At 42.6% G+C, this 14,666-nt stretch overlaps 1 protein-coding gene across 6 annotated transcripts in view; it reads left to right on the top strand.

Moving 5' to 3' along the window:
* NUP214 (nucleoporin 214) overlaps window positions 1-14,666 on the top strand; it is a 75,808-nt gene that overhangs the window by 53,805 nt on the left and 7,337 nt on the right. For 5 of the 6 annotated variants that reach the window (XM_050926083.1, XM_050926081.1, XM_050926080.1 and 2 more), the window contains 4 exons: window positions 1,529-3,319; window positions 4,849-4,919; window positions 5,622-5,778; window positions 11,257-11,406. In XM_050926083.1, coding sequence (XP_050782040.1) covers window positions 1,529-3,319; window positions 4,849-4,919; window positions 5,622-5,778; window positions 11,257-11,406 — 2,169 coding nt within the window. The remainder of the gene's footprint in view (window positions 1-1,528; window positions 3,320-4,848; window positions 4,920-5,621; window positions 5,779-11,256; window positions 11,407-14,666) is intronic. The other variant, XM_050926082.1, reaches the window with a different exon arrangement.

The raw sequence follows: 14,666 nt of genomic DNA, 5'->3' as shown, positions 1-14,666 counted from the left end.
ATATTTGTTCCCAAGAACATCTAGTGAAGTATTAGCATATGAAAAGGGCAGTATCTGAAATTATTTCCTCTACTATCTTTAATCTGCAGGCTTTAAAATGGCATAGATATAGGTGGCTGGCTGCCTAGTGCCAGCAGCCTTAAGTAGAACATATACACGGTGAGTGATTTGGAACGATTTATAGCCGCATGCTTCTCAGAAGCTGATGTGAAAAACAGGCAGGCTGCCTCTCCTACTTAATCCTTTGGTAGATCATATTTACCAATAACTACCTGAATGGACGAGCCCCTGCTGTATCAGTGTGCAATTATTCCATCTCTTGCAAGGGGAAGAACTGATTTCATTTAATCTTCAACTTCCAGATCAAGATCTTACAAATTTGGATAAATAACGGTGGTGAAGGGGGATTGGAAGGTTCAATAGGCCTAATGAACTATTTGTAGTGCTCTGCATTACACATGAGTAATTTCAGTTCCTCATGATACTTTCCCTGGATCAGCAAGAGTACCTTAGCCTTGGTTAGCTATTTATGGTCCAGATGGGAATTGAGTGAAGAAAATTGGTAAAGACCTTAAAGTTTCATGAGGAAAGAAGTCATACTAATTCAATGTCTCTTTCTAGTATATATTAGTCTGTATCACTTTGACCTTTTAATTTATTTTTTAAAATATGGGTCATTAAGAGCAGAGAAGAGAAATTAGGGCTTCTCAATCTTGCTCTCTCTCTGGTCCCAAAACTACTGGGTCTTTTTATTGGCTGATTCCCATGTCAAGTCTCTTACGCTCTGTCTAAATACCACAAAAATAATAGATAATTTAAGCATATTGTACCATATATGTATGTCCAAAGTAGGCATATAAATGTGATGAAATATATAAAATATACAATCATACTGAAAATTTTCTGCATACTAAATTGCACATTCTGATAACTATATATTGAATAAATGTTGTTACGTTTGGGAGCTTTTCTTCAGTATTTCAAAGATTATAATAAACTAGATAAAAGTGGCTAATGCTGTCTATACAGCTCAGATTTTATATAAAAAAACTTAATTCTGTAGAAAACTTTGCAACTTCCAGAAAACAGCTTTGTGACCCAACCTTAGCTGAGAGCTACTGCTTTAGACTACCAGTTCTTCACTGCATGCCAGAACTTTTTGCTAAGTACGTAAAGAGTATAAAAAGTGGAGGTAACTGCAAGATGTACTGTAGTAAAGAGAGTGGGCTTTTTAGTTAGATAATTATAACTGTTGAAAAATGAAGGAAGTAAGAGCACGTACAATGGCTATAACCTTATCTATAATGAAATGGGCCTCAGATATAGCCGTTGTTACCCTCATGAAAGCAGGGCTTGAGAAAGTGGCAGAGATAGTTAATCATCTGATAGTCATGAGACTGTAAAGTCTTTGAGGTAGGAGCATTTTCTTCATACCTGTTTGTAAAGCACTCAGCATGCTGGTACTATACAGATGATAAATGAGCGTTGCAACCTGTAACTCATTTTAATTCCTTTTATGTCTCTGTAGTAGTGACAGCCCCTGCTAAAGAGTCAAGTCAGCCTGATGCATTTTCACTTGGAGGGGGTACTAAATTTGGAACAGTTCCTGAGAGCTCATTTACCTTTGGGTCCATCAAGCCAGCCAACGTTTCAGGAGTCTCCATGACGAGTGGCTCTTCTGTAGATGCCACCCGGATGAACAGCAAACCTTCTCTGGCTGCCACTTCTGTTCCCTCCACAACCTCTGGCAAACTGGAAGTCCTTCCATCAAAGCCAGGAGATAATTTATTTCAGAGTAATATGGCTGGGGAAACTCTTGGGAGCTTCTCAGGATTAAGGGTTGGTCAAGCAGATGATAATACCAAAGTCAATGTTAAAGCTCCATCTACCAACATTGCTGGTGGACAGCCAACTAAAACATCCACAATACCTTCTGGATTTACCTTTAACAGCCCTCTGCAGTTAGGGAAACCTGTGGAAGCCACTTCAACATTAGTCATGGCCACCAGTACAGCATCCACATCAGTCAGCACAAATACTACAGGCAGCATATTTGGCAATGTCCAGTTAACCAGCACCGGGTCTTCTGGGGTATTTAGTCTTGGAGGATCTTCAGGTGGCGGCAAGCCTGCTTTTTCATTTGGCCTTCCACAAGCAAACAGTATCACAACATCCGCCTCTGTACCTGCAACTCTCCCCACTTCAGCATCCCTGTCATTTGGAAGTCTTTTGAGTTCAGCACCAACTGCTGTATCCCCAGCAACTTCTAGTAATGGTGCAGGGGATGTCAAGCTACCACCTTTGTCTGAAAAGCCACCTGAAGGTGAAATACTAACAACTGTGTCTGCACCTCTAGCTTCTCAGCCACAAACAACCCAACCACAATTGCAACTGTCCGATTCTGTTAAAGACGAACCTGCTTTATCTCAGTCTATAGCAGGAGATGCAGATGTTACGGGTCCTAGCACCTCCTTGACTCCTTCCACAGATACAATCTCTACAGCTATGTGTGCTACTGAGTCCAAGGCAGAGGCAGTTCCTCCAGTCTCTACCTCTGCCCCACTGGACCAGAACATTTCAGTGACCACAGCTGCAGCAGATGTTGTCATCGCCCCTTCTGCAGAAATTACAAGCACGTTGGCTACCACCAAGGATATTGATACATCTGTTCAAAGCCCAGCTGCAGGTACTTCTGTATTTGGGACTGTTTCTTCAAGTTCCTCAGTGTTCTCTCAGCCTCCAAATTCCAGTTCTTCTTCCTCGGCCTTTAGTCACCCTGTTGGTGATACAACCACCACCCCTTCCACTCCTGTTTTTGGACCGCTAACAGCAGCTACCACAGCATCTTCTCCATTTGGTCAACACACTGGCAGCACTATCTCCACCACTGCAGCTACTACTCAGGTAGCTAGCTCAGGGTTTGGTGCATCTGCTTTTGGCACAGCAGCTGTAGGTGGCTTTGGTCAACCGGCATTTGGGCAGGCACCAGCCTTTGGACAGCCAGCAAGCAGTTCTTCAAGTGGTTTTACCTTCACTCAAACTGGGTTTGGAACAATGCCTGTTTTTGGCCAGCCATCTTCCTCCACTGCAACTTCAAGCGGTGGGAATGTCTTTGGAGCACCATCTAGCACCAACAGTCCAAGTTCTTTTTCTTTCGGCCAGCCATCTGCCAGCACTGGTGGTGGACTATTCGGTCAAAGCAGTGCTCCAGTTTTTGGGCAGAGTGCTGGCTTTGGACAGGGTGGATCAGTGTTTGGTAACAACGCCACTGCCACCACCACTACATCATCTTCTGGATTCAGCTTCTGTCAAGCTTCAGGTAAGAGCGAGTGGTGATGATGGGGTAGTCTAGTTAGAATACAGCTGTCAGGTTGAGGTAGGTGAGCAGTATTTCCTAGGAAAAACTAGGACTAATTTTGATGCATTCTGCTGGCAGTGGACATACCAACTCCAAAGGTATGTGTGAGACCTGCAGTTGGAAGCTAAACATTTTGATATAATCTTAATAGTTTCAGTGGGAGCTCTGTTTGAATAAAGACATAACAGGTTTAGGTTCCCTTTCCTAACTATACCTTGACATGATTCTGAGCAGTGTATTGTGCTGCTCATTGACCAATAATTCAAGTGTTTTGGATTCATTGTAGTCTCAAATTATGAAGAATTAAATGGCTATTTAAGGACTTTAGAGCATTACATTAAAGTAAACAGAAATCTAAGGTAAGCCTGTAACAGTGAGGAAATTAATACAGCTGAAGAACCCTCTTAAGTGAACTGTATTGCATACATGCAGTCAGAGCATATAGATGTACTGTTACATCAGGATCTGAGGGACTAAACCAGATACCTTTAGCCACCCCAGAGCAGTGGGTTAATGAGGAACTAGTCATCTAGCTAAGTATGCTTTTGCTTTATGAAATGTCTTGCAAATAAACAAGGGGGAAAATATGGCTTCAGAATCCCTGCCTGTGCAGATAAATTGAATATTTACACAGGCCAGAACCTTGTTTGCCAGTCTCTCATGTTACCTATGTTACTAAAGCAAATTGCTTCTCTGTTCAGGCAGGGTTATAGCACCTTTCATTCAAGGCTCTCAGAAGGCTAAGTGCAAAGTAATATTAGATAAAATGTATTTCCAATAAAACTAATGAGACTAATTTAATTATAACAGATGGAACTGTAGGAGACCGGCCTCTTGCATTAACTATAGTAATAAAGAATACTTAAGTCTGGGGGAAGTGAACTCCTGCTAAAAGATGGTGTTTCTAATTATAGAAACTGCAAATCTTATTACACAGTATATATTTAAGTGAACTGGGAAATGGAGTCGGGAGTTCTTCTTAATCAAAACATTTCATTATCTTTAACTGGAATCTGTAGGTAACAAAGCTCAGGTCCTCTCTACACGAGGGAAATCAAAATCCTACAGCATTTGTTCATAGATTGCAGCATTACAGTGATGTTAACAGAAATCCAATCAGAAATTCAGTACTGTTAACAGCAGCCCAAACACTAAAACAGATTTTATTTCCTGTTTGTTTTAAATGGGGGAGAGGGGATAATGACTTTCAAATAAAATGTAAATAATATTTACCCTTATGTCTTATACCATTCATGTGTTGGTATGTACCTAGTCGCTCCAGCTCCATTTGGTGATAACCTTTACGGTATTATAAAGTTAAAACTGAAGTATCATTTAGATCTTGATGTGCATTGCTCCTTTTTACTGGAGCCTCTGTATTACTCTCTTCTGAGGTACTGAATAGCATTCCCTTTTAAATTGTCTGGTACCATAGTGTTGCACGAGATGGAATTATATTGGAGCATCTTTTCCCTTTCTTCTTTGGCCAGGTTTTGGTTCCAGCAACACAGGTTCTGTGTTTGGACAGGCAGCCAACACTGGGGGCGCTGTCTTTGGCCAGGTAACTGCTATGTGTGTTGTCTTTGTGTACGTGGCAGGGCCCTGTACTTGCAAATAGACTGGTCCAAATAACTTTGGTTGTATCTAGCAAAATAGAACCTGTTTTATAGTCAGTAAATAAAAACTATCCAAGGCTGTATCAGTAATGTTTGATTATTCAGGGATGTCCCACTGTGGCATCTGAGTGAGAAGACATAGCTGCTGGCCCTTCTGTGGTATGCATGGACTCTTGTGCAAGACAGAACCATTTGAAGCAGACAACAGAACAAAACAGTGTGAACAGGTGTCAACACACATACCATGGACTCATTATGTACCTGCTCCAGGGAAGGACCAGTGAGCTGTGTATGGAATTGTTGGCTAGGTGCAACAGGGGTAGGCCCTTCAATACGTGCAGGGATTGCCCTATGTGGATGTGAGACGGGGTGGCTAGTGTGGACGTGATGCACCATTGCAGCTTGCCCTAGTGTGTCCAACCTGGTGCAAGTTACAACTGTACAATTCTCCAGTGTCAGTAAAGCTTGAGAGAGACCTAAGCAGATGTTGATTTTGTTCAACCTTAGGAGATCACCTTGTTAGCTTCTCATCCCTATTGTATCACTGTTGTGAATGGAAATAGGTCGGTCAAAATCAGCTGCATATATGTGCCTCTTTTACAGCGACCTATAATGCTTTCTTGCCTTGTGCCCTTTGTGTTTTTTAGCAGTCATCCACTTCCAGTGGGGGTTTGTTTGGGTCTGGAAGTGGTGGAAGAAGTGGAGGTTTCTTCAGTGGCCTCGGAGGAAAGCCAAGCCAGGATGCAGCCAATAAAAACCCCTTCAGTTCTGCCACTGGAGGATTTGGATCTGCAGCTTCCCAGAGTAAGTAAAGGAAATGAGTATAAAATGTACTGAGCTCCCATCTTGCTTTTGTGATGGTAGTTTTGTCCTTGGGTAATTTCCATGATAGCATGAAAGACCTACTAAGCAACGGAGGGAAGCGGTTGGAGGGGGATGTGCTGGAAGGGGGGCGCTCTACCTTTCCAAAATCTACTTTCCTTTGTAGGTTTGTGCAAAGTGAACAGGGAAATATTACAAATAAACAGCCATGTGCACAGGGAGAATTATGAAAACTGTGCATATTTTGTAGGGATTTTCAGTGCCAAAATATAATTGTCTTAAAAATTCAATGCTGTAAGTTCTTACCAGTGGACTTCAACTTTTAAACTGGATGTTATAACCTGCCTTTCTCAGGGTATCTTAGCAGTCTTTTTCATATTGATGTGTGATACAAGATATTTAGGAGCCAAGAAGGAGCACTGCACTTAAATACAACAGATGTATTCAATGTATGAATCCACTTACTATTCAGATCCCAGGCAGTTGTGTACAAACATCCCATCTCTCTGTTAATCCGTAGACTAAAGGTGATGCTCTTGATTTTTACTTTCAGATCTAGGAATGAGTAAGCAAGGATGGAAAATGAGGTTATCTCGAAAGACTGCGAAATCCCTTCTGCTTAAGAAAACTAGCATCTCCACTGTTGGGTCAGGAGGCTGGATTTAAAAAAAAACAAACAAACCACAATATGGATGTGCACGCCCTTAGGAGCCTCTAACAATTCATAAGCATTTCCTATACCAGTATAATTGCACTCATTCTGGACAAGTGTTCTGATCCACTTCAGAACATTTCAAAGCTAGTGTAGATGGGTCACATAGCTGCAGACAGTCCTCCCCCTTTCACCCAACAAGGTTTTGCTTTTTAAATTTAGAGAGAAATTATAGTTCAGATTTTATAAAGAGAGCGTGCGCATTTAGTGTCTGAGTAACAGTGAAAAAAGAAACTTGAAAGTGGGAGCTATTGAGTGGAAGTGAGGCATGCTCTGCAACACAGCTTTCTTGGAGATTTAGTTGGGTTCTGTTAATCTAATCTACAGCAAGCCATGGAGCCTTCTGACATGCATATCTACACGCATCTCTAAGTGCTAGCCTCTTCTCTTTTACGGTATTGAGTTCAGCATAGTTTGATTTTTAAGGACCTTCTCCTGACTTTTACTGAAGAGACAAGTTGACATGCCCTTTTACATAGCTCCTACTTTCATAAGCATAAAATGCAGAGGTCATTTAATGACCCACGTTTCCCCCAGGGTAACTGCCCATCAAAGTGGAGTTGTTTTCTGTACAGGCTTGTAAATTTTTCAAGGCCAAAATCACCTTCTGGTGGAAAGTTCAACTCACACATTGCTGGGTTGTGGTTCTTGAAGTGCTGTGTGTATAAGTTTGATTCCTGGCACTGGTTAGCAGGGATGACATTTTTAAAAGCACTTACAGCCATTTTCAGAAGTAACTTAGGTATTTTGAAAGTCAACAGGATGTAGGTTCCTAAGTAACTTCTGAAAACTTGATCTTAATATCCCTTTGGGAAAGGGCAGGAGGAGGGAGAGAGCAAGACCAGAGACTTGTCCTCTTGTTTGAATATTTTACTTGGTAATGTGCTCAGATACTACATGAAGAACACAGTATAAAAATCTAGATAGAGGTTTACAATGGCATGAAATCCAGTCTCCATTAACTTGCATTTCAGATGTTACTCCTTGGAATACAGTTTGGGTGATCTGTGTTCTTTTGCTCCCCTCTTCCACCCCTCCTCCCCCTCTGCCCTGGTCTAAGCAAGATCCTTAGATTTTCCCCATTTAGGTGCAGTAGCAGTTTTGTCCCATTAATGAAGCAGTAACACTACTTTACTTGCGAAAGCAAGTCTGTCATTTCAAACACAACCTTGTTAATACTGCACTGTGTTTGCAGCTGGAGTGGGTGCCTTTTTCTCTCTAATGCCAAAGCCAAAATTTATAACCTTCAGGACTTGAGTCCCAGTGTGTCTCTCAAATGGAAAGTACGTTAACTTCATTTTATTAATTAACAAACTGTCAGAAATCTATTGACTAATCAAGCAACTGGTGCATGGGGATTGAGTGAGTAGCGGAGGGAGAGGTGAGTTATTTTCACTGCAAGAGGATTTCAATCCACTGATCTGCATAAATCAATAGAACAACTTTACAAATAGCTAAGGATCGTGGGCTTGAGTGTAACTAAGCCAGTAGAAATGAGCAGCGTGTAACTGAGACGCCATTTTCCTCCTTCAGATGCATTTCTGTATGCATAAGAAAATATATTACATCTTTGGCACAAAATTTCACAGGCCTTCAGTCCCTTTTCACATGCAAGATGAGATATCAGAGAAATGATGAAATCTCAGAATGCATTTAATTCACATGGATGTTTTACAGGGCAACAAATGTAGTTAGTGGTGTTAAAAAAACCCATCTTTTTAACATATTGAATGTGGGGACAAGCTGTTCTGTCCTGAGGGCTGACTTTAAGCCTGTTCAGAGAGTCATTGCAAGGCATATGCTCCCTTTAAGATGCTTTTTTAAAAGCCAATTGTACAGGGGTGATTTTTCATTTTAGGAATCTGCATTATGTTGGTCATGAAATATTAAAACAGAGAGAATCTCTGGAAGCTACTAAGGATTTTGTAGGCAATCTAGATGTTTGAGTATATTGAGGAGGAGGAAAAAGCTAATCTGATTCCTCAGAAATTTGCCTCTGGATCTAGTAGTTAGTGCCAGGCTCAAATTATTGGCTGTTAGTGTAAAGTTTTGTATCATCAGGGCTATCGAACTAAAATTGCATTAGTCTGAGTTTTCTGAACTAGCTGGTCTTTGTAATTCCCTGTGAAACTGACTAAATATCATGCCCACCAGTCTCCAGAATTGAAAATCAGTTTGGAATACTTGGAGTACCATAACCTTATGCATGTATCTGTTGCAGACTGTTCAGTGGTCTGCATAAGCATGTTAACAAGTACATCTATACTTAAACAAAATTAGCCTTTTTTCTTATCTACTGTATCTTTTACTAAATTAGGAGCTTCGAGTGTCTTTATTCTTCTTCCCTTGTAAATTTGTCCAACGGCTAGCAGGGAAATAGGAAAAGAGGGATCTAGTGGGTAGACTGGCTGAAAGGGAGCAATGCAGTTGCCAGCAGGTGGAAGTAGGGAGGAGAGGGAAGCAGCCACATTAGCTCTGTATAGTTGAAAGGACCATTTAAACCCACTTAAGAAGTAATCTGGTCCCTTTGTATCCTTTTAACAGTCCACCAGCATTAAAGGCTATGACTAATTGTTTGTCCTGGCAAGTTTGCCCATCTCTAACTTTAAAATTAATCCTCATGCTAATGGAAAACAAATAGTTCACGAAAGAAGGACTTAGGCCCTTCAGAGTCGTTTGACTACCGAAGCCATAAACTGTGTTCTGTCTCATGGAAGATAAAAATCTCAGGCCCTGTTTAGCCTGTGAGGCTGTAAGAGCACAAGTGCAGTTGCAAGTTAGACTGCAGTGTGTCATGTCAAGAAATCCTGGCTCTTCCTGCCACAATGGCTAAGAATCTTTAGTTCTTCTTCAAGTGTTACAGTGTGGATCCCAATGTAGATGTGTACATGTGAGTTTGGAATCTTTGGAAAAGCTGTGTCCATCAGCCGTGTGTACCCCATGCCTCCTTGTGCTCCTCTGTAAGGGTGCCTAACAGGCAGAGCAGTCCCTCCCCTCCTCTGTCCCTTCTTACCATCTATGATGGTGAGGTGGAAGCTAGCGAGGGTCTGACCTGCTTCAGCATTTGTCTGAGCTTCAAAAGACTATTGCAAAAACTGTTCCTCACTTGTATTAGTTTAGTTATCAATTTTACCATTTAGTTGGACCTTCCCAGAGGGGGAGAGAAGAGACTGTAGGAGGAGACCCACTCTACAGCAGAGCGAGGCTGTACAACTCTAAGCCCTCAGGGTTTAAACCCTGCCCTTCAGGCAACCGTCTGTTGCCCCCAATAGGCAAGCACAGCTGATATCTCTTCTGCCTCAGGGAAGGACACATTGCTGATAAATGCTCCATTTGCTGCTGCTGCTCCTCCTGCAGCCAAAAATCAAGGGATGTAAGGCTCAAACTGCACGTGCTGGAGCAATCCATGAAGGTGGCCTCAGACCTCGGGGAGATCTCATCCATGGTGGAACCAAGGAGCATTTCTTCAGCAGATGCCTCAGCAACAAGGCTCACTTCTGGTTCCAGTGAAGAGAGGAGATCAAAAAGACCCATGTCAGCACCGGGAGCGCGTGCACCTACAGGCACCTCCTTGGCATCATAGATGAGACAGACATCCTCGGCACCAACCCCAGGGCAGAGAGACCCCAAACACCGCATCATATGCCGAGCGCAGCACCTGCAGTGGATGTGCCACCGACAGTCTAGCCAGTACCAGTATAATCTGCCACCATTGCTCTGTTGGTGCTACTGGAACCCGCCAGTCCCAGTTACTTCATCCCAAAGAGGGTAACTCAGTATATCGCACTATTATGAGCTCCCCACTGCCCATCAAGAATCAGTCTACCAGACTTTAGGCAACATCCTCAACTTGTTTCCAAAATGTGCCAGAATGCGCATATGCAAGGCTGCTAGGTGAAGCAATCCACGCATGTTTGTAAAGCACTATGCATTGGACTTGGCTGATAGATCCGATGCCAGATTCAGGAGAACAGTATTCAGATTCCTGATTGACTGACGAACCTGGCACTCATCCATCCTGAAGAGGTTACTGCTTGCCAGTCACTTACAGTGGGATCCATACTGACATACTCGAAGAAGAGAGAATGGTTACTTACCCTACATTAACTGCGGTTCTTTGAGATGTTGTAATTAGTGTGGATCCTATGACTTGCCCTCCGTCTCTGCCTTTGGAGTCCTCAGCTAACATGGACTACAAATTGTGAGGGAACAGAGGGAGGGTTGTGGCTGCTCCAACCTTTATCATCCCTCACGGGAGCATGAGTAGGCATAGGACACATGCAGGGCCCCAAGAGACGTGGCTGTTCAAAAGATTCTGAACTTGTGTGCGAAAGGTGCATTTGCACCTTCAGTGGGATCCACAGTGACTACAACGTCTCAAAGAATCAGTTACTCTAGGTCACATAATCATTCTTTTCAAGGCATGAAATCTAGATGGTAAACTTGTGTCACAATGAGTGACTGTTTCCAGTGACCACAATTTCTGATTTGAAAGATTGACTTCCACTTAGTGCAATTAAAAAGTCTCTCACGAGCTGATCAACACTGGAGATAACAGTAGTTGCATTTGTCAGTGAAGAATGAAGCAATGAAGTGGCTACTAGTGCAGTTTATTAGAACAAGGATTAGGACAAGCTCAGTTTCTCTCCATAGACTGCCATTTTGGATATAATATTCATTATGTGCTTTTTGGGAATGTGCGTCTTTTTGTCTCTTATGAACTTCACGAGTATCCCTCATCTCTCTAGATACCTCTAGCTTATTTGGAAACAATGGGGCCAAGACCTTTCGATTTGGCAACTCATCTTATGGAGAGCAGAAACCTACAGGCACTTTCAGTTCTGGAGGCGGGACCGTGGCCGCTCAAGGCTTTGGGTTCTCTAGTCCAACCAAAGCAGGTACTGTATTAACAAACCCGCTATAAACACCCACACTTGTAAGATATTGAGTAGTGTGTTCCAATAGTCAGAGATCTTCACCCCAGACCCAGGGTATGGAAGATCATATGCATGAGTATTGCCCTTGCATGATACTCCACCATATGGTACCATCTATCTCCTTCAAAAAAACAGATCCCAGCAACTGGAAATTCAGATGCTAGATTCAAAACTTAATGATTTAGAACCTGAACTGCACAAAAACTGAGTAGACTTTATCTTCACAGGATTCATTGCAGAAACCGCCATTCCATTTGTAGGGAAGTGAGCTGTAAGCGTTAGTGCCAGGCGTATATAGCTCACTGACAGTGTAGCATGCAATGCGATTTATAGAACTTATTGTGAACTGAGTGGTTTAGCCTATTGATGATCCCGAATTCCCTTCTTGTGTAACCCGTTCTGACGTAAACCCATCATGGCCTTGTATGCACCAGTGTCTTTGGGACTTTCCCCAAAAAGTCCAAGTCAGGAAAGCTTCAGATTTACTTTTTTAAAATCAGTCTGACCTTGCTGTTACACATGTGGCCCTTTCTCTTCTATAATTAGTCTGTAGTGAACACTGAACTACATAGTCCTTCATGCTGTTCTGTTGACTCTTACGTTCTTGGAAATCTTGCCTAATCCTTTTTCCTATTCCATGGTAATTTGCCCACTGCAAACAATGGGAGTAATGATGACTGTGATATGAAGTCTGTTTCAACCCAGCAAGCTGTTTGCCTTCATAATTACCAAACAAAAGTAGAAAACCAAAGAGTTAGACGAAGCAAGGATTCTGACCTTAGAATACTCTTCCAGTCGGCACCTTTGCAACTTGGAGTTTCCTTGGAAAAAGTCTATACAAAGGTTGCTACCATAGAATTCAGAGAATGATGCTCCAGTGTACCCTTACAGAAGTGGTATTTCATGGGATAGTATTTTAACATGGCAGCCATGGCACTAGTGGTGACTTTGCTTTTGGGTAAGTGAGGTAGCTGATACTGTCCGTCGATGCTACTGGCCCCAGTAACCATGTCTAGCATTTCTCCTAAATACTACTTTCAATGTGATAGAGTATCAAGCATTCTGCCTATCAGGCCAGCCTTGTGTCTTTTATCTTGGGTGTTGGAGATAGGTGGTTTCAGTTTCCTGGGGGGTATTGCTAACACGGAGAAGGACAGGGATGCTATTCAAGAAGATCTGAACCACCTTGTAAACTGGAGTAATAGAAATAGGATGAAATACAATAGTGAGAAGTGCAAGGTCATGCATTTAGGAACTAATAATAAGAATTTTGGATATACGTTGGGGGCGCATCAGTTGGAAGCGACGGAAGAAGAGAAGGACCTTGGGGTACTGGTTGATAGCAGGATGACTATGAGTCGCCAATGTGATACGGCTGTTAAAAAAGCAAATGCGATTTTGGGATGCATCAGGCGGGGTATTTCCTGCAAGGATAAGGAGGTGTTAGTACCGTTGTATATGGCGTTGGTGAGACCCCATCTGGAATACTGTGTGCAGTTCTGGTGTCCCATGTTCAAGAAGGATGAATTCAAACTGGAACAGGTTCAGAGACGGGCTACGAGGATGATCCGAGGAATGGAAAAACTGCCTTATGAAAGGAGACTCAAAGAGCTTGGCTTGTTTAGCCTGGCCAAAAGAAGGCTGAGGGGGGATATGCTCGCCCTATATAAATATATCAAGGGGGTTAACGTTAGGGAGGGAGAGGAATTATTTAAGTTTAGTACTAATGTAACCACGAGGACGAATGGGTATAAACTGGATATTAGGAAGTTTAGGCTTGAAATTAGACGAAGGTTTCTGACCATTAGGGGAGTGAAGTTCTGGAATAGCCTTCCGAGGGAAGTAGTAGGGGCAAAAGACTTTCCTGGCTTTAAGACAAAGCTTGATAAGTATATGGAGGGGATGTTATGATAGGATCGTTAATTTGGGCAATTGATCTTGAATTACCACCAGACAGGTCTGCTCAATGGTCTGCGGGGAGATGTTGCATGCGATGGGTACTGAGTTGCTGCGGAGAACTCCTTCTTGGGTGCTGGCTGGTGACTCTTGCCCACATGCTCAGGGTTTAGCTGATCGCCATATTTGGGGTCGGGAAGGAATTTTCCTCCAGGGCGGATTGGCAGGTGCCCTGGAGGTTTTTCGCCTTCCCCTGCAGCGTGGGGCACGGGTCGCTTGCTGGTGGTGTCTCTGCAGCTTGAGGTCTTCAAACCATTTTTGAGGATTTCAAAAACTCGGTCCTGGGATAGGGGTTGTATAAAATTGGATGGGTGGGGTTCTGTGGCCTGCCTTGTGCAGGAGGTCAGACTAGATGATCAGATTGGTCCCTTCTGACCTATGAGTCTATGAGTGAATGATTCTCCCCTCTCCTTCCTTATTGAATGAAAGGAGAGAATTCTCTAACTCCAGTTTCAAAATAAATCTTGAGATGGGATTTTCTGGCAGGTTATTGTAGAAAGCGATTTTATTGATGTGGAACCTCCTTGAAGCCCTTTCCGCATCCAAGTCTAGGTGTTAGACACCATACAAATAGTCTGTAGTTTCCTTTCCTATTTAGTGTGGGATGAGGAAGGGGCATGACTTGCTACAGAGTGCTTTTTCCTGGTTTGCCGTCTATATATTGCTTTGCCTTCTCATTTTTATGTTCATTAACACACAGTATACAGGAGAGTCCGGTCCAGAACGAAGCTCCAAGGAGCTAGGTAAAGACCTGTGTCTCTAGAAAGAAAGAGTAACCGGATATCTGATCTGTGTTTCAATAATTCAGCCCCAGCTTTTATTTTTTCCAGACCTTTGTGTTTACAGCCACACTGTATTCATTATCTTGGCCTGGACTGGAATTTCACCCAGGGTATTAAAATGCATAGTGTTATCCCAAACCTCAGCCTTAATCGAACAAACCAGCAAGTGCCCTTTGAGATCCATGTAGTCAGTTCTAAACAGGCAAACGGCATCAGCAGAGTGAATGTAGAGTAGAAAAAATCCTAATAAAAGGTTTTTATTCGGTTGTGTAGAAGGAGGAGGAGGAGGTTAAGACACTGAATGGGACCTTGAGGCCTAGTTTAATTCTTGGCTCTGCCACTGATTTCTTGCACGACCATGAACAAGGCACGTAATCCCATGACTTGGTTCCCCATCTCTAATTGGAAGTTTAAAAAAATCTCCTTCCCTCATTAGTCCTTTAAAGGTAAATTTACTGTTTGAGGTGCTCAGATGCTATGGTG

The sequence above is a fragment of the Gopherus flavomarginatus genome, chromosome 17, assembly GCF_025201925.1.
Source record: "Gopherus flavomarginatus isolate rGopFla2 chromosome 17, rGopFla2.mat.asm, whole genome shotgun sequence".
NCBI lineage: Eukaryota > Metazoa > Chordata > Testudines > Testudinidae > Gopherus > Gopherus flavomarginatus.
Note: the sequence above shows the minus strand (reverse complement) of the source record. Positions and strands in the feature narration are given on the sequence as shown.